This window comes from Chelonia mydas, chromosome 25 (assembly GCF_015237465.2).
Source record: "Chelonia mydas isolate rCheMyd1 chromosome 25, rCheMyd1.pri.v2, whole genome shotgun sequence".
NCBI lineage: Eukaryota > Metazoa > Chordata > Testudines > Cheloniidae > Chelonia > Chelonia mydas.
Genome location: NC_057858.1, coordinates 16351063 through 16370164, shown reverse-complemented (window position 1 = coordinate 16370164; position 19102 = coordinate 16351063). Strand labels below are relative to the sequence as shown.

The window sequence follows — 19102 nt, the reverse complement described above, 5'->3', positions numbered from 1 at the left end:
TGCGTACCCCAGGGGTACACATACCACTGGTGTAGAGACTGAGCTCCAGACCAATCTGCAACCTCTCTCTCTGTCTCTTTCTCTCTCTCTCTGTGTTGCCTTGTTTTTTTGCGCTGGATAGCAGCAAACTTAAGCCTAGTCTGTTTGTACCATAGTTCCTGTGTCCCAAAGTGCAGTGCAGTTGTGTTCGGCTTCCCTTGGACCCAGTCATTACACATTAACCTTCAGGAGACTTCCATTGTCCAGTGTGCTTCATACTTATGTGGATAGTCCTTGATAGTGTTTCCATGTAAATGGAGACAGGCCTATGCTACTTCAACAGGAATTACATCCCCATCCCAGAAGAGGAATTCATTCCTTCACACCCAGTGGGTAACAAAGCAGATTGAGAGGGAAGCTGACCCATGCATATTTTTCATTAAAAAAAGAACTACTAAATAAAGCCCCCATTCTTCAGAGGGAGACAAGGTCAAAGTGAAGGGCTAGGATAATGAACCATAAAATCACAGAAACACACGGGGTAAAAGGACCTCAAGATGTCAGCTAGTCCATCCTCCAGCCCTGAGACAGGACCAAGTATACATAGACCATCGGTCTAACCTCTTCTTAAAAACCTCCAGTGACCAAGATTCCACAACCTCTCTTGGTAACGTATTCCTGTACTTATCTATATGCACAGTTGGAAAGTTTTTCCTAATATCCAACCTAAACATCCCATGATGCAGAACAAGCCAGTTACTACTTCTCCCTACCCTAACCCTAAGCAGGAGAGGATAAGGGAAGATCAGATTTCAAGACGATGACCATGGTCAGTGGCGTCAGACAGCTGACAGGTCAAGGAGGAGGAGGAGGAGGGGCATGAAGTGCTGGTTCTGAGCTTTGCCTAGGGACCGGTCATTAGAGACTTCAGCAAAAGCAGCCTCCGTGAAGTGCTACAATATCTGACTCCCTGAATCCTTCCCTTCCTACCCCTCACCAGACTCCCCTGTGATGAGTTGGGTCACAGAGACCCTCTTATCATCAGAGGTGCTGGAACTACCTCTGAGCCCATTGGTCTGTCAGTTAGCGATGTCAAAAATTGTATCCCCACCTGACATAAATTGCAGCAAAAACTGTAGTGTCAACAGAGTTACAGTGGCAAAAAAATCCATGAAACAGAAAACCAAGGAAATTAAAGGCCCACAAAGTACATTAAGCAGAGTTAAGGATGCCTAGTGCTGCCTCGTGCCCTTCCAGCATGTGGATGGTGGTGAAAAATAAAACCTCTGAAAACCAGGAAATGAAGAATTAAACTACACACCACCCCTGCAATGTAACCTTAACTCCGCCCCTACCCCCTAGCCCTGGAGCTGGCAAATATCACTGGGAATAGGTCAGGAAGGGTGGTGCCAAGGTTACCAAACTACCCAAGGAAGGGGCAAATTTTCCATCTCTTGAAGTCTTCAAGTCAGGACAGGATGCCTCTCTGGAAGATGTTTTCATCAAACACAAGGAATTCAGTGCTCTACAATGGTAACTGGATGAAACTCCATGGCCTATATTACACAGGAGGTCAGACTAGATGACCTAATAGTCTCCCCCAGCCTAAAAATTTATTGATCAACAGAAGGAAGGACTAAGAACATGCCATTGTGTGTTTTACGTTCCTCAGATTTTAATACCAGCATTTCTCCACATTCACTTCAGCAGTGTGCACTGTGCCAGCTGCAGCTTTAAATGAACGGTGGAGGGATTAGTTGGAGCAGCTGGGCAGAGCTGTGCCACGAAGAGAGGTGCACATGAAACTGTAAGGAACAGGTATTCCTCATTTCAGTGCTGAGTGGCGTAGGCAGCGTCAATAAAGGCGCACAAGGGCATGTTCTTGCCACAAGGATTGTCAGCAGGCTGGTGCCGTACATGCTAGGGGTCTCCGGGGCTCAGTAAGGGGTAAGTGAAGGCACTGACTCGGAAGGAATCTTCATTGGAAGGGTAAAAGGTTGGTGACAGTATGAAAGTCTGAGATGGACTGTGCGCAGTAGGCTCAGTGTCTGAGTGCAGGCCAGGGGTAGGCAGCTTCCGTTCCCTACATCGGACCTAACTCCAAGTTTTGCCTTATCAAAGAGATGGTGTTAGCGTTTGTGCTGTCCTGCACCTGTGCTCTGCTCCCAAAGTGTTCTGTAGCGGGGAGGGTCGAGTGCTAGTCTGTGCTTGGCCTGTCAGTGGGTTGCTGAAACAGGGGAAAACTGAGGGTGCAATGTGAACCTTAACTCTTCATTTCTCCTTCTAAGAACCAAGGGGACAGGAATCCTTACCCAGCGAGGTCACATTCTCATAGTTCTCCCGCATGATGTCTCCACAGAGGGCTCTCTGAGCGGGGTCCAGCAGAGCCCACTCTTCCTCAGTGAAATACACAGCCACCTCCTCGAAAGTCACCAGCCCCTGAAAGAGCAAGAGCTCCCCACTCTGCACCTGCTGCCCAGTGACAACCCCACCGTTCACAGGGGAGGAGGGCCAATCACATGGAAGCTCTGGGAGGCAGGCAGGCAGGATCCAACCCCCTCCCCATCAGAGCAGCCAGGAGGCATCAGGGTGAGGGGAGAAAGAGAGAGAGCCCCAACCCCTTCTAGCAGACAGAGATGGCCGGGGTCTTCACAGTCAACACTCACCTATCAGCCAGAAGTGGATACAAGAGACAGAGTCCCCAGGAGGGTCCAGGGACAGCCAAACCCCTGGTAGGAATCCCAAACCCCCCACCATGCCAGCAGTTGGATGGGAAGGGGTGAGGTTTCTTTCCTGGGCCTCACTGAGGGTTGCCCTCTGACTATTAAGTTCAGACTCCAGTACTGGAGTCTGGTACATTTCCCCAGCCCAGTCAAGGGGGGCACGTTTCCTGCTTGACAAATCAGGGAATTTCCACCCACAAACCCCATGGGTCTATTGCTAGAATCTAGGCCCCACCGTAAACAAATCCAAGCAGGTTTGTCACACCCTGTCCCCCCTCCCTTTCTCCAGCCTGTGTATTTCCTGCCCCCGACCACCTGCTGACCACCCACAGAAGCACCCACCTCCTATGTCTTTACTGCCCTTCTCCCGCCAACAGGAGCCCACCAGCAACTCCCCGATAATCCCTACCTGAACTGGCCCCACGGCAGCCATTTCCCTTCCCTGGTCCGTGGAAGGATGGGACGTAACGTTGCAGCCTGTCAGGGCAAGAAGGGGACGTGTCAGAACAGGACAGTAACGTCACATCACAATTCCCCCCAGCTCTTTCCCTGCAGACTGATGTTCTCAACTCTGTCATGCAAATAAGAGAAATATTCAAAACACAATTAGTAATGGGGGGGAACGGGGGGACATGGGACTTTAACTACAGAGACACCTGTTAGAAAAGGAATTCAAACAAACAGAAAGTGTCCAATAAGTTCTCGGAATGTGTTGGGGAGATCTGTTTGCTTCAGAAGATGGACGCACTAACCAGGGGGATGGGCATTTTAGGGTTGATTCTGACTAACAGGCGGGAGTTAGGAAATGGAAGGTATCTGGCTGGTGAATCTTGCCCACATGCTCAACGTTCAGCTGATCGCCATATTTGGGTTCGGGAAGGAATTTTCCTCCAGGGCAGATTGGAAGAGACCCTGGGGGTTTTTCACCTTCCTCTGTAACATAGGGCACAGGTCACTTGCTGGAGGATTCTCTGCACTTTTAAGTCTTTAAACCATGATTTGAGGACTTCAATAGCTCAGACATAGGTGAGAGGTTTATTGAAGGAGTGGGTGGGTGAGATTCGGTGGCCTGCATTGTGCAGGAGGTCAGACTAGATGATCATAATGGTCCCTTCTGACCTTAATATCTATGAATCTATATGGGCGAAAGTGTTCATGAAATGATGATTTCGTGATTCGAAGAAAAGGAAGGCGTTAGAGCAGGAAAATAAGGACAACGGACTTCAAAAAAGCAGACTTCAACAAAGTGTGAAAACTGGTATGTGAGTGTGACATTTCCCTCCATATTCTTTATGAAAATATGCTTACGAAATGAATAGGAGATAACCGAGATATACTCTGTGCAAGATGGGTCTTGTAAGATATCATTGGAAAGGTTATAATTTACTGACTACAATTATCCAATTTGTATGCACGTATCATTTCTGTATCTGAAGTTGGGAACATAGACTATGTGTCTGTATTTCAACTATGCTACTTTGTGTGATGCCCACTGCTAACACTTCAGGTACAACAATGGAAAAGCCAGACAGGGCAGATGGGCCATCAGCAAGAACAATGGACTGTGAAAAGGCTCCATACTGCCACTGACTCCTGGACACTGTGATACTACAGAGTCAGGTGGTCTTGTCACCGGATACTCAACGTTACCTGGGACTTCTCGTAACTTTCCACTGGAAGGGAAGGGGGATCAAGTTTGGGAAACAAAGGATTCCCACCTTATGTAAATCCTATTTAAGGGTGGGGAGGTAGGCAAATAAAACAACTCCTCCCCAAAGCCTGTCTACCCAAGAAGAAAGACTGCTAAAGCCACCTGAAGAGAAGGCTGGGGGGGAGAAGGGAAGAAGCGGGGAGTCCAGACTGAGACGGGTCCAGTCTGAAAAGAAATATAACTGGAACTCTGAAACACAGAAACATTGCAACCTGCCTAAAATAACATTTAGGGTAAGAAATTACATTGTGTAACCTGTTTTTTTAAGTATATTGAGCTTAGCTTGCGTATTTTGCTTTATTCAATCAGTAATCTGATTTGTTCTGTCTGTTATCTCTTATATTCACCTTTTGTAGTTAATAAACTTATTTCTTGTTTATAATTTAACCCAGTTTATGTAATTTCTACATGCGGGGGGCAAGAAGTTGTGCATATATCCCTCCACATTGAGGGAGGGGGCAAATTTCATAAAACCTTCGAGTCTGTACCGCTTAAAGGGAGTGGGCACCAGAGTGCTGGGGCAAGCCCCTAAGGCTGAGTATTTCCAGAGCAGATCTCTCTCTTTCTGTGCAGCTGGGCAGGGCCCTGCCCATGTGTTTGGCTGGAAGAGGCTTGTGAGCCTAACCCAGCCAGGTAAAGGGCACCGAGGCTCGTAGAATAGGCTGCCTCAGTGGCACCCCAGCACATCAAGTGACACCCCAAAGGACCCAAACCTGTCACAGTAAAGTCCCATGGGAATAAGATTCTAAGGAGACTAAAGCTCAGGAGAGCTGGCCGTTGCTCCGTTAATGCTGTCTCTGAGAAACAGCAAACTATCCTAATGGGAAGGAAAGACAGAAAGAATAGTAAGCTGCGAATATGGCTCCGTTAGGAGCTCTTTCATGACCAGACAATAAAAAGGAATCCTACAAAAATTTGAGTCTCGGACAAATTGCTGTGGAAGAGTTACACATGTTAGATATGTTAAAGTCAGCCATAAAATTCATCTTAGGGCGCTCAAGGAATTAGCTGAAGCAATCTCGGAACCATTAGCAATTATCTTTGAGAACGCCTGGAGAACAGTGAAGACTGGAGAAGGGCAAACAGAGTACCGATCTTTTAAAAGGGGAACAAAGAGGACTGGGGAATAAAGCCAAGTCATACTTAGATACCTGGAATGAACAAATTATTAAACCATCAATTCGTAAGCACCTAGAGGACAGTAAGGCAATAAGTTATAGCCAGCATGGATTTGCAAAAACAAATAATGCCAAGTCAATCTAATGTTCTGCTTTCACAGGGATACTGGACACTGTAGACACGACATATCTCGATTTTAGTCAGGCTTTTCACAAAGGCCCCCATGACATTCTCATAGTGAACAAGGGAAATGTGGTGTACATGAAAGTGCTATAAAATGGGTGAATATGTTGTTGAAAGGCTGTACTCAGACAGGAATCATTAGTGGTTCACTCTCCAACTGAGAGGACGTATACAATGGGGTGCCCAGGGGCCAGTCCTGGATCTGATATATTCAATATTTTCACTAATTACTTGGATCACTGACTGGAGAGCATGCTGTCTAAATATGCAGATAATAGCAGTTGCAAGGGGTTGCAAGCACATTGGAGGAAAGGATTAGAATTCAAGGTAACATTTACAAATTGGAGAAGTGTGCTGAATGAATGAGATGAAATTCAATAAAGACGAGTGCAAAGTACTAGACTTAGGGAAGGAAAACCAAATGCACAACTACGAAGTTGGGAATAGCTGTTTACGAGTTAGTACTACTGAAAACAATCGGGGGTTAGAGTGGATCACAAATTTAATGTGAGTCAACCACGTGACTCAATTGTGAAAAAACCTAATTAAGCACTAGAATAGATTAGCAAGAAAGGTGGTGGAATCCCCATCATTAGAGGTTTTCAAGGACAGGTTGGACAAACACCGCAGTGCTGGGGGCTGGTCTAGATGCCCTCTTACAGTTCATTCCAGCCCTACCGTTCTACGATTCTATGCTGGGGAAATGTTTGGTCACTTGATTACAGCACTGACCGGCCCCTCCCACTAGCACTAAACCAGTGAGACATTTTGAAACCCTCCCAATAACAAAGTCTGGGAACCGAATGGGAGAGAAGAGCAGAACAAAAGGAGTGACATTGGGGGATTCCCACTGACATTGTCCCCAGGGCAGCACACTCCTACAGCAGGGGGTACAGGGAGAGTCAGGAGCTGGCTTTTCCTCCCCCTGCACCTCACCTTGTTCATAGCAAAGTGAATCTGCCCAGGGATGTGGCAATAAGCGTGCATGGGCCGGTCAGAAATCTGGGAATCTCTCTCCCCAATTATTTTTCCCACTGCCCTTTTCAGTCTCTCTCTCTCTCCTTTTTCTCCTTGTGTCTCCCTTCCCCTGTCTCTTACTGGCAGCCAATCCTGGGGATCGGCTCCTGCAATCGCTATGGGGAGGAGAGACATGGGGTGAGGAGGGGCTGTTTGTGCAGAGTTGCTTTCATGCCCATTCCCTGCAAGTTCCCTGAGGTCTCTATCAATCACCTGGAGTCTCTGTCTCAGATGTTGGTGTGGACAGAGCCTTGGGTTGACCTGCGGGGCTAATTACAGCTGGAGAAAATCCTCACCTTGGCTGGGCACAGAGGAAGATACATATGTGGGCACAGTTGGCAACGGGCTTTGTTGCAAGGATAGGTTCCTGGGTTAGTGGTTCTGTTGTGTGGTATGTGGTTGCTGGTGAGTACACCATCACAGGGCCTAATAACATCAGCCACACTATCAGAGGCTCATTCATCTGCACATCCACCAATGCGATATATGCCATCATGTGCCAGCAATGCCCCTCTGCCATGTACATTGGTCAAACTGGACAGTCTCTACGTAAAAGAATAAATGGACACAAATCAGATGTCAAGAATTATAACATTCATAAACCAGTCGGAGAACACTTCAATCTCTCTGGTCACGCGATTACAGACATGAAAGTTGCTATATTACAACAAAAAAACTTCAAATCCAGACTCCAGATGTTGAATTGGAATTCATTTGCAAATTTGATACCATTAACTTAGGCTTGAATAGAGACTGGGAGTGGCTAAGTCATTATGCAAGGTAACCTATTTCCCCTTGTTTTTTCCTTCCCCCCAAGACGTTCTTGTTAAACCCTGGATTTGTGCTGGAAATGGCCCACCTTGATTATCATACACATTGTAAGGAGAGTGGTCACTTTAGATAAGCTATTACCAGCAGGAGAGTGGGGTGGGAGGAGGTATTTTTTCATGCTTTGTGTGTATATAAAAAGATCTTCTACACTTTCCACAGTATGCATCCGATGAAGTGAGCTGTAGCTCACGAAAGCTTATGCTCAAATAAATTGGTTAGTCTCTAAGGTGCCACAAGTACTCCTTTTCTTTTTGCGAATACAGACTAACACGGCTGTTACTCTGAAAGGTGTTGTGTGTGTGATGTTTTGTGTGTCGTGTTGTGTGTATGTGACATGTTGTGTGTCGTGTGATGAGTTGTGTGTGATGTGTATGTGTGACATGGTGTGTGTTGTGTGTCGTTGTGTGTGTGTGTCTGTGTGGTGTGTTGTGTGTGTGATGTTTGTGTGTCTTATTGTGTGTGTGTCATTTTGTGTGACGTGTCGTGTGACGTGTTGTGTGTCATGTACTCTGTGTGTGATGTGTCGTGTTCTGTGTGTGTGTGTCGGTGTCGCGTGTGATGTTTTGTGACTCATGTTGTGTGTGTGTTGTCTTGTGTGTCTTGTGTGTGTCTGACGTGTTGTGTTGTGTGTGTCTTTGTGAGACTGGTCATGTGTAGTGTTGTGTGTGTGTCGTGTGTCATCTCGAGTGTTGTGTGGAGTGTGTGTGTGTCGTGTTGTCCGTGTGTAGTGTTGTCCAGGGTTTGTGTGATGTGTTGTGTGTCGTGTTGTGTGTGTCGTATTGTTTGTCTCTGTGTGAGACAGGTTGTGTGTCGTGTTCAATGTGTCTGTGTGAGATGGGCTGTGTGTGTTGTTGTGCTGTGTGGAAGGGAGGGAGGAATGGATGGGAGTGCAGATTGTGGTGGGCTGGCAGTGTTGGGGAGGGAGGAGAGAGGGAGACTGAGGGGTCCCATGGGTGGAGGGATGGACTGGTGGGAAGGGTAGGAATGGGGGTTCAGGTTGTGGTGAGCTTGGGGGTGTTGGGGAGGGAGGGAGGATGGGGGGCTGAGGTTCCCACGGATGAGGGGCATGGACTGGGGTGTAGTTTGGGGGGGGCTGGGGGATTTTGGGGAGGGAGGAGAGAGGGGGACTGAGGGGCCCCGGGTGGAAGCATGGAATCTGGGGGGAATGGGGCTGGGGGGGCCGAAAGGGGGAACTGAGGGGCCCCAGGTGGAGGAACTGATTCGGGGGGATGGGGGTGCCGCTTGGGAAAAGTTGTGTGGGGCTGGGGGTGTTGGGGAGGGAGGGGAGAGGGGGCCTGAGGACCCCACTGGTGGAAGGATGGGGGGTGTAGTGTTGGGAAGGTTAGGGGGCCGCGGGCTGAGGGGTACCAAACGTTCCCGAGAAGGCAGCACGTTGTAAACTACAACTCCCATGATGCATCGCTCACGACCGCAGCGACTCGTGGAGAATCAAGACAATCCCCCGAGGTACTGGGGTTGGCAGGAGCTTTGGCGTCCTGGCGAATTAAGTCTTCCTCTTCCCGCCTTGCCCAGCAAACGGAAGCTCTGATACCGAAAGCGCCTTCCTCCCGCCCAAACAGGAAACGCCGGGCCCCGCACTGGCCGCTGGGAGACGCAGGCACCGGACACTGCCACTCCCATGGTGCCGCTGGCCCTGCGGTGGCTGATGGGAGATGCAGGCCGGGACATACTACATCGCCCGCGAGGCACTGCGGCACAACTCCTTCCCTCCGCCCCGCCCAGGCGGGGCTCAGCTGGGAACACGGCAGTGGTGGAGGGGCCATGGTTGTGGAAGGGCGCCCGCAATAGGGGGACTTACGGTGCGGGGGGGGGAGGGCCTGAAGAGGCGTGAGGCTGAGGGGCAAAAGGGGAGGCAGGTGGGCGCGGCGTGTGGGAGATTGGGGGTGAGCAGAGGGATTGGAGCCTGTAGTTTTGGGTAGTGGGGTTGTGGCTAGACCCATGGTGGTTGAAGTGGGGGCAGCCTGCTTTGGGACCCACAAGGGGGGTATGGGCAGGAGGGATGTGGGGGATAGGGGAGATTAAGGGATTTTGGTTGACGAGCAGGTGCCCTGGGGGGAAGGAATGAGAGGGATTAGGGGGCTTTATCTAGGTGATTGGGGGAGGGTGTGAGTGCCTGGGTGTGGGGGAGCAGGAGATGAAGTGGTTTAAGAGGAGAAAACTGAGGCATGTAGGCCAGGGAAGAGAAGCAGAGTTGATGGGGGGTTAGCTAAGGGTACCCCCCTGTAACCTACTATCCCCACTCCTGGAATGGGTCACCAATCCCCCTCAGTGTGAGGTTGGCTGCTCCCAGTGGCAGCACAGCTCAGGGTTGCTCCATCTGTGACTTGTGTTGCACATATTAGGGCACTTGTCGTGACAGCTTGTCCTTCCCACCACTCCCCTGGCAGGTAGAAGTTTCTGTCTGCTCGCTCCATGGTGGGAGAAAGACAAGACACTGCATCGCTCATGCTGCCATGCAACCACCGAAGTCCAATAACCTAGATAGGCCAGGACACTCTACATCTCTCACAATGCACCACTGTACACCTTTTCCTCCTCAATCCAGCCACCTGCTTAGTGCCCTTAGTGCCTTGCCCCTGCTGTGACATCATCTCAATACAGAGATGGGGCAAAAGGGCACCTGCAGAGATCCTGGGATGTCTCCCCGCCAGCGGACTACATGCAGTGCAGAGCGAAGGGAAAGGGGAATAACCTGCCCCCTCTTCCTACATGTTCAGTCATTTGTGATATAAGAAAAACTGCTGTGATGGTACAAAGGTAGAAACAGAGCTCCCACTACATTATTACAGAGATTAAATGGCACTGTTATAAAAAGTTATGGTGGAATTAGAGTTGCTAGAATGCACAGCCCACCACCACAAATTATTTTCATTTAAAAAACAAAAACAAAAAACAACTACCAACCAAACATCAGAATACATCCTTACCCCTTAGAGAAAGGCTGCCAGTTTGATAAGCATGACTGAGATATTAAAGAACTCAGTTATATGTAAAAAGAAAAGGAGTACTAGTGGCACCTTAGAGACTAACAAATTTATTTGAGCATAAGCTTTCGTGAGCTACAGCTTACTTCATTGGATGCATTCAGTGGAAAATACAGTGGGGAGATTTATATACATAGAAAACATGAAACAATGGGAGTTACCATACACACTGTAACCAGAGTGATCACTTAAGGTGAGCTATTACCAGCAGGAGAGTGCGGGGGGGGGGGGGGGGGGTGAGGAAGGGGGAGAACCTTTTGTAGTGATAATCAAGGTGGGCCATTTCCAGCAGTTGACAAGTACTCCTTTTCTTTTTGCGAATACAGACTAACACAGCTGCTACTCTGAAATCTGTCAGTTATATGTCGTTAAATTTTTCTGACTTTCTATATTGTTCCACGGTGTGACTGTTCAGGCGCACCTGTGCTTGTTTCCCCATCTGTAGAAGGTTAAGGATTACATCTCCTTTTAAGTCTCAGCCTGAAAAACCCTTCAGAACAGCTAATGTGACCTCATTCTGCTAACATAATGATGCCCACTGGGGTAATGCATGTGCTGCTCACCCTCTCAAGGGTGCAGACATTGTATTCAAGTACATTTCAAAAAGCTCCAATATATAGTCTGACTCTGGAGCAAAACTCTGTCCTTTCTGCAACTGAGTCCATAAAGGGGTTGGCCCTGATCCTGAAAACACTTAAAGGATATTCACGTACTGTTACACATATTTGCAGCCACAAAACCACTCCCACCAGTTAACCAATAGACAGAATTAAGTTTAAATCAATTATTTATTTGAGTAATTTTTCCTACTGAAGACCAATGTACTGCAGTAGGGATGGGACAGCAGCAGGAACAGGGGAAGGGGGGTATTCTGGGGAATACATTTTCAATGTCCAAGGGGGTCCTTACAAACTTGTCGATACAATGTTTCTATGTACTTTTAATCACGGCTCATACCTCCAGCTGCACAAAGTAGCGCATAGGGCAACACATTCTGAAAACAAAGGTAAGAGAAGTCTACAATTCATCTGCTGCATCAAGGCACACTGCACTAGAAGCATGTGAGAAGCAGCGGAAGGTTTTAGTACTCCTTCCTCCCCCCCAACACAGTAGATATGCATAGCCACTTATATCTCAATCACCACTGGACACATGCAGGTGAACATGTCTACGAAGGCAGCCTGTATAACAACAGGCAAGGAGAGAGAGCATGTTGGCCAACACACTAGAGAGAAGCAATGAAGGAAGAACAAACAGCACCTGTAGTCACCTTCCTGGTTCCAGATGTTTACTCAGGACATGCTCCTCCCTATGTGCCTTGAGGCCTGAAGGTATGGTCCAGAGAACTGTGAAATATCTTAGATATGTTGTTGATTTTATGAAAAGAGTAAATAATATAAAACTTTTAAATGCCTTCCCCAGCAACTGGCCAATACACACTGTTTCTCTCCCCCCCAGAGAGGAGGTGTTTTGCAACCTGTCTCTAGTGCCCTCCCCCTAAACAAAAAGTACCCCATGTCTGGCCAGTAGTATCCCCTCAGAAACCAGATATCCCTCTTGTCCAGATAATAATGTCCCCTAATAGGGACACTTACACATACAGGAACTGTCCTGAGTGCCTGCTCTCCCACGGTGTTAGTTGAGGAGTAGAGGAAAAACAGGGAATCTCAGAAAAACAAACTGGTAGCAGCAGTTGCCTCATAAAGAAAAGGAGTACTTGTGGCACCTTAGAGACTAACCAATTTATTTGAGCATAAGCTTTCGTGAGCTTGTTTTTCCTTATGCTTATTAATTAATGGCAGGGGTATTCCCACACATTAGTACAAGCTAAGTTGTTTACAGCAGAATCTCCTTTTCTCCAAGCCTGCAGACCCACGTGCTGGAATGTGGTTTGACACTCTCAGCTATGCAGAGAATCTCAGCCTTCCTTAAAAAAATAATCTACTATTTGTACCTACAGAAATCAAAGCTTGAAAATGTGGCCCAACTGTAACCTAAAGGCTCAGAAAACAAATAAAAAGACACACACCTCCTCAAAAGCACAATTTGGAAGGTCCATGCATTTCAAACTCTTGGGGTTGTCAGCACTGGGTACCTGAGTCCCGCTGCCAAACACTGTCCTCTTTCCCCCCTGGATTCCAGGAGTTTGTGTCCACTTGCCAATTCCACGCTCCCACCCCACCCCGCAGGGATGAGATGGGGGAGACTTGGCTGCAGAAGCCCTGCAAGCACTACATGTCCCATGATGGAATGTGGCTTCCAAGGGTTGATTGGACTGTAAGCCAAGAACATTATATCCTCCACACTGCACCTCTCTCTGAGGCCACTTCCTCTCCTCCCATTGATCCTTGGGGCCACCAGATGGTGCTGACCTGCTGGTACTGTTGTGGGGGGAGAATGGGAGTCTGGGGGTGGGGGCTCCTGCTTCACAAGGTGGGGGGTAGGGAGAGGAAAGCTTTTTCCTAGGAAATATGCACGGTGTCCCACCCAGACACACCCACCTCTTCCCTGTACTGGGGCAAAGGCAGAGTCTGCTTGGGATGTGTACGCATGCTCACACTCTCTGCTGGAGGACACCAAGTGATATAAAAGGCCAAAGTCTTTGGCAATACACGTTTCCAAGTTGACAATAGTGAGGCAGAAGCTGTTCCTTTACACAAGGAAGATTATTCTTGTGCCAAAGAAACTGAGTTTTAGCCAACTGGAATGGAAAATGTTTAACAGCCGCTACCCAGCTGCAAAAGAATATGAAACTTTAAAACATGGTGAGAAAAACAAAACTCCTACTTCCCATACATATTTATGGAGCTAGCATATCTACCAGCAGAGATTCACTTTAGTAAAGCTTTTTCATATTGAAACTATTTGGGAGAAGTAACCAGAAAAAACTATTCCCTACCTTTTTGTAACTGTTGTTCTTCGAGATGTGTTTTGCTTATGTCCATTCCATTCTAGATGTGTGAGCGCCCACGTGTGTGGTCATCGGAGATTTTTTGCCTTAGCGATATCTGTAGGGCTGGCTGCGGTGCCCCCTTGAGTGCCGTGCTCATGCGCTGGTATATCAGGCACCGCTGGCCCTATGCCCTCTCGGTTCCTTCTTGCTGACAACTCCGACAGAGGGGGAGAAGGGCAGGTAATGGTATGGACATGAGCAACACATCTTGAAGAACAACAGTTATGAAAAGGTGGGTAGCTGTTTTTTCTTATTTGAGTGCTTGTTCATGTCAAGCAGTATCCTCGGAGGTGGGCTCAGAGTTCACAGTCTTGCAGTTTGTAGCACTGCTCTACCAAAACCAGTGTCATCTCAAGCTTGCCAGGTTAGCGCATAATGTGATGCGAACGTGTGGACAGATGACCAGGTAGCGGCCCAACAGATCTCTTGGATCGGCACCTGTGCCAGGAAGGCTGCCGATGATGCCTAGTTGAGTGAGCTGTCATTGTTGAGTGATTGCTGATGGGGGCACCTTTGCCAGCTCATAGCAGTAGTAGATGCAGGCCGTGATCCAGTACGAGCTCCTCCGAGCAGACACTGGGAGACCTTTCATCCTGTCTGTCACTGCCATGAACAATTGCGTTGACTTATGGAATGGCTTCGTTCTATCTATGTAGAATGCCAGCGCCCACTTGATGTCCAGGGTGTGTAGCCTGTGCTCCTCATCTGATACATGAGGCTTCGGACAGAAGACTGGTAAGTATATGTCCTGGTCAGTATGAAACTGGGAAACAACCTAAGGCAGAAATGCCGCGTGGAGGCGCAGCTGGACCTTGTCCTTGAAGAAGATTGCTTAGGGCAGTTCCAAGGTGAGCACCCTGATTTCAGATACCCTGCAGACCGATGTTATAGAAACCAGAAAAGAAACCTTCCAGGAGAGAAGCAGGAGGGAGCAGGAAGCAAGAGGCTCAAAGGGAGATCCCATGAACCTTGACAGCACAAGACTCAGGTCCCAGTGAGGGACCGGGTCCCAGACGTGCGGATAGAGGCTCTCCAGATAGTTTAAAAAATGTGCCGTTATAGGGTGGGTGAAGAGAGTCCTGCCCTGGAATGGGGGATGTAATGCCGAGATGGCTGCCAGGTGGTCCTTGATGGAAGAGAGGGACAACCCTTGGAGCTTGAGATGCGGCAAATAATCCAGGATGTCCTGTGGAGAGGCCTGCTCGGCCCAAAGGCACCACTTCGAGGCCCAACACGCAAACCTTTTTCATTTAGCTAGGTAGGTCGCTCTGGTGGAGGGTTTCCTGCTGCCCAGCAAAATCTGTTAAACATGGGATGAGCACATCTGTTCTTCTGCACTCAGCCATGCAGCAGCCAAGCCGTCAGGTGCGGCACCTCCAGGTTCAGATGCAGCAGGTTGCCATGGTTCTGGGACAGCAGATCAGGCCGAAGAGGCATCAGAAGAGGGGCGGCTGCAGAAAGGTTCAACAACATGCCAAACCAGTGCTGATGGGGCCATGTTGGGACTACCAGAATAACCCTTGCTCTGTCCTACTTGACTTTCACCAGGACCCTGTGGATTAATGGCACCAGTGGAAAGGCATACATCAGCACCCCCAACCATGGAATGAGGAAGGCATCCGAAAGGGAACCTCTGTTCAGACCCCGGATGGAACATACATGCACGCAGCCATGTGGCCCATCAGACATAGGCAGGTGTGGGCTGTAGTGAGAGGGTGGTTCTTTAACAGGCAGATTAAGCCCGACATTGCCTGAAAGAGTACTTCTGGAAGGAAGGCCCTGGCTCACATGGAGTTGACAACCACCCCCAATGAACTCTATGCACTGGACCGGCATTAATGTGGACTTTTTTGTGTTTATTAACAGGTCCAGATTGCGGCAGGTGGAACGCACCAGATCAAGGCTCCTTTGCACCTGTTCCCGAGACCTGCCCTTGATAAGCCAGTCGTCGAGGTACGGGAAAACCCCTCGACATCTCAGGTAAGCTGCCACTGGCATCATGCACTTTGTGAACACTCTCAGGGCCAATTACAGGCCAAAGGGCAGCGCCATGAACTGGAAATGGCACCCTCCCACTATAAAATAGAAGAAACGCCTGTGACCCGGGAATATGGAAATAAGCGTCTTGAGAGACTTGTTGAGGCAACGCAGGTCCAGGATGGATCTGAGGCCTCCTTTTGCTTTCAGGATTAGGAATTACCAGGAGTAGAACCCCTGTCCTTTCATGTCCTGAGGAACCTCTTCTACTTCCCCCAGGCACAGAAGGTTCTTGACCCCCTGAATGAGAAGTTGCTTGTGAGAAGGGTCCCTGAAGAGGGACGGGGAAGAGGAGGAGGGGAAGGGAGGAGTGGCCAAAAACAGCAGGGTATAGCCCGGAGATATTATGTCCAGGACCCAGTGGTCTGAAGTGACCCGCAACCAGGCTGAACGGTCGGGAAGGAGGTGGTTGAGGAAAGGTAACGGCGGATCAAGGGAATTGGCTGGAGCATCGGTCTCGAGCATGCCATCAAAACAAGCACTTCTGGCCTCCGAAATGCTTCGCCAGTCTAGGCTGCGCAGGTGAACAGGAGGTAGAAGGGTGGCACCGACTAAACTTAGTGTCTTGGTCCCTTCTTCTAGCAGACTCCGGATGAGGCTGCCAAGGCCTTGGCGGCTGGGGTGGCCAGCATTACTTATGCGCCTACTGTGGCGTGTGCATGCCCAGCGAGCAAAGGGTGATTCTGGTGTCCTTTAGCCCAGTGTTTTTCAAACTGTGGGTCGTGGCATGTCAGGCACTGGGTTGCCTTGCTCTGGTCAGCACCGCCAACCAGGAAATTAAAAGTGGAGATAGAGGTAGTTAGGGACTATTTAGAAAAGCTGGACGTGCACAAGTCCATGGGGCCGGACGAGTTGCATCCGAGAGTGCTGAAGGAATTGGCGGCTGTGATTGCAGAGCCCTTGGCCATTATCTTTGAAAACTCATGGCGAACGGGGGAAGTCCCGGATGACTGGAAAAAGGCTAATGTAGTGCCAATCTTTAAAAAAGGGAAGGAGGAGGATCCTGGGAACTACAGGCCAGTCAGCCTCACCTCAGTCCCTGGAAAAATCATGGAGCAGGTCCTCAAAGAATCAATCCTGAAGCACTTACATGAGAGGAAAGTGATCAGGAACAGTCAGCATGGATTCACCAAGGGAAGGTCATGCCTGACTAATCTAATCGCCTTTTATGATGAGATTACTGGTTCTGTGGATGAAGGGAAAGCAGTGGATGTATTGTTTCTTGACTTCAGCAAAGCTTTTGACATGGTCTCCCACAGTATTCTTGTCAGCAAGTTAAGGAAGTATGGGCTGGATGAATGCACTATAAGGTGGGTAGAAAGCTGGCTAGATTGTCGGGCTCAACGGGTAGTGATCAATGGCTCCATGTCTAGTTGGCAGCCGGTGTCAAGTGGAGTGCCCCAGGGGTCGGTCCTGGGGCCAGTTTTGTTCAATATCTTCATAAATGATCTGAAGGATGGTGTGGATTGCACTCTCAGCAAATTTGCGGATGATACTAAACTGGGAGGAGTGGTAGATACGCTGGAGGGGAGGGATAGGATACAGAAGGACCTAGACAAATTGGAGGATTGGGCCAAAAGAAATCTGATGAGGTTCAATAAGGATAAGTGCAGGGTCCTGCACTTAGGATGGAAGAATCCAATGCACCGCTACAGACTAGGGACCGAATGGCTAGGCAGCAGTTCTGCGGAAAAGGACCTAGGGGTGACAGTGGACGAGAAGCTGGATATGAGTCAGCAGTGTGCCCTTGTTGCCAAGAAGGCCAATGGCATTTTGGGATGTATAAGTAGGGGCATAGCGAGCAGATTGAGGGACGTGATCGTTCCCCTCTATTCGACACTGGTGAGGCCTCATCTGGAGTACTGTGTCCAGTTTTGGGCCCCACACTACAAGAAGGATGTGGATAAATTGGAGAGAGTCCAGCGAAGGGCAAAAAAAATGATTAGGGGTCTAGAGCACATGACTTATGAGGAGAGGCTGAGGGAGCTGGGATTGTTTAGTCTGCAGAAGAGAAGAATGAGGGGGGATTTGATAGCTGCTTTCAACTACCTGAAAGGGGGTTCCAAAGAGGATGGCTCTAGACTGTTCTCAATGGTAGCAGATGACAGAACGAGGAGTAATGGTCTCAAGTTGCAATGGGGGAGGTTTAGATTGGATATTAGGAAAAACTTTTTCACTAAGAGGGTGGTGAAACACTGGAATGCGTTACCTAGGGAGGTGGTAGAATCTCCTTCCTTAGAGGTTTTTAAGGTCAGGCTTGACAAAGCCCTGGCTGGGATGATTTAACTGGGAATTGGTCCTGCTTCGAGCAGGGGGTTGGACTAGATGACCTTCTGGGGTCCCTTCCAACCCTGATATTCTATGATTCTAAGTCCCATCGGTGGTGCTGCCCAGCTAAGGCAGGCTAGTGCCTACCTTTTCTGACACCGTGCTGTGCCCTGGAGGCAGCCAGCAGCGGGTCTGGCTTCTAGGCATGGAGGCCACAGGGCTCTGCGCGCTGCCCCCGCCCAAAGCAGCAGCTCCACACTCCCATTGGCCAGGAACCGTGTCAGGACAGGCAGGACGCCTGCCTCTGCACTCCACCTGTGCCCCTGACCAGAAGCCATTGTGGTGCCCTCCTGCACCAGAGTGTCAAACTCTTCAGCCAAATCCTGAGGAAGGCACTCCTTGAACTTACAGAGGGAGTCCCATAAGTTAAAGTTGTAATGGCCCAAGAGAGTGTGATGGTTCGCCACCTGAAACTGTAAACTGGTGGTGGAATAAATTTTTCTTCCAAACAAGTCCAGTCGTTTGGCTTCTTTGTTTTTCAGGGTTGAACTGGAGTGCCCGTTTCTCCTTCTCAAGGCTGACAGGACATCGAATAAGGTGTCCACCTGTTCAACCATCTCCTCCACTTCCAGGCCCAAGTTCTGAGCCACCCACCAAAGCAAGGCCTAGTGGGTGCTTAAAGTCACCAGGTAGGCTAGCCCTGTAGGGGCCCGCAAGCATCTTGTCAGAGTACGAAGACGAAGATTGTACCACCGGTGGGGGACCCTGGTCCTCCTCCTCCACAGGGGAGGGTGGCTTAGGGGTGGGCACAGCCTCCTGAGTCCCGGCTTCCGGGCGTGTCTCCTGTTCCAAGCCCAGTGCCAGCTGCTGCTGCTCCAAGGCGCTTGATGACGAATGGAGCAAAGGGGGCATAGCCACCCCCTATGCATTCCAACAAAGCCACTGCATGGGCCACTGACCTGACTGCCACTGCGCCAATGCTGTGGATGCAGGCTTGATCACCCATGCTCACCACTGGGGTCTAGGCGATGAGCTAAAGCAACCCTCAGTCCCAGCGGAACCCCCTTCCAGAGACCACGTAGGGGCCATAAATGCTTGAGTCTGCTTGGAGACCATCGATAACGGTAACCAGAGCCTGGCACAGGGGGACCAGTACCAATGGTGTGGAGACCGGAGTTGGTGCCGGGGGGACTGGAGGCGGGACAGAGAATGCTCCCATAGTGTTGGCGACCTGGATCAGTGATGTGATGACAAGCTGCAGGAAGGCGATTGGTGC

At 49.3% G+C, this 19102-nt stretch overlaps 1 protein-coding gene across 1 annotated transcript in view; it reads right to left on the bottom strand.

The window, feature by feature from the left end:
- LOC122461310 (zinc finger protein 3-like) overlaps positions 1 to 19102 on the bottom strand; it is a 66427-nt gene that overhangs the window by 2988 nt on the left and 44337 nt on the right. Inside the window, exons 3-4 of the mRNA XM_037886084.2 lie at positions 3112 to 3179; positions 2292 to 2418 (exon numbers count right to left, since the gene is read on the bottom strand). Coding sequence (XP_037742012.1) covers positions 2292 to 2418; positions 3112 to 3179 — 195 coding nt within the window. The remainder of the gene's footprint in view (positions 1 to 2291; positions 2419 to 3111; positions 3180 to 19102) is intronic.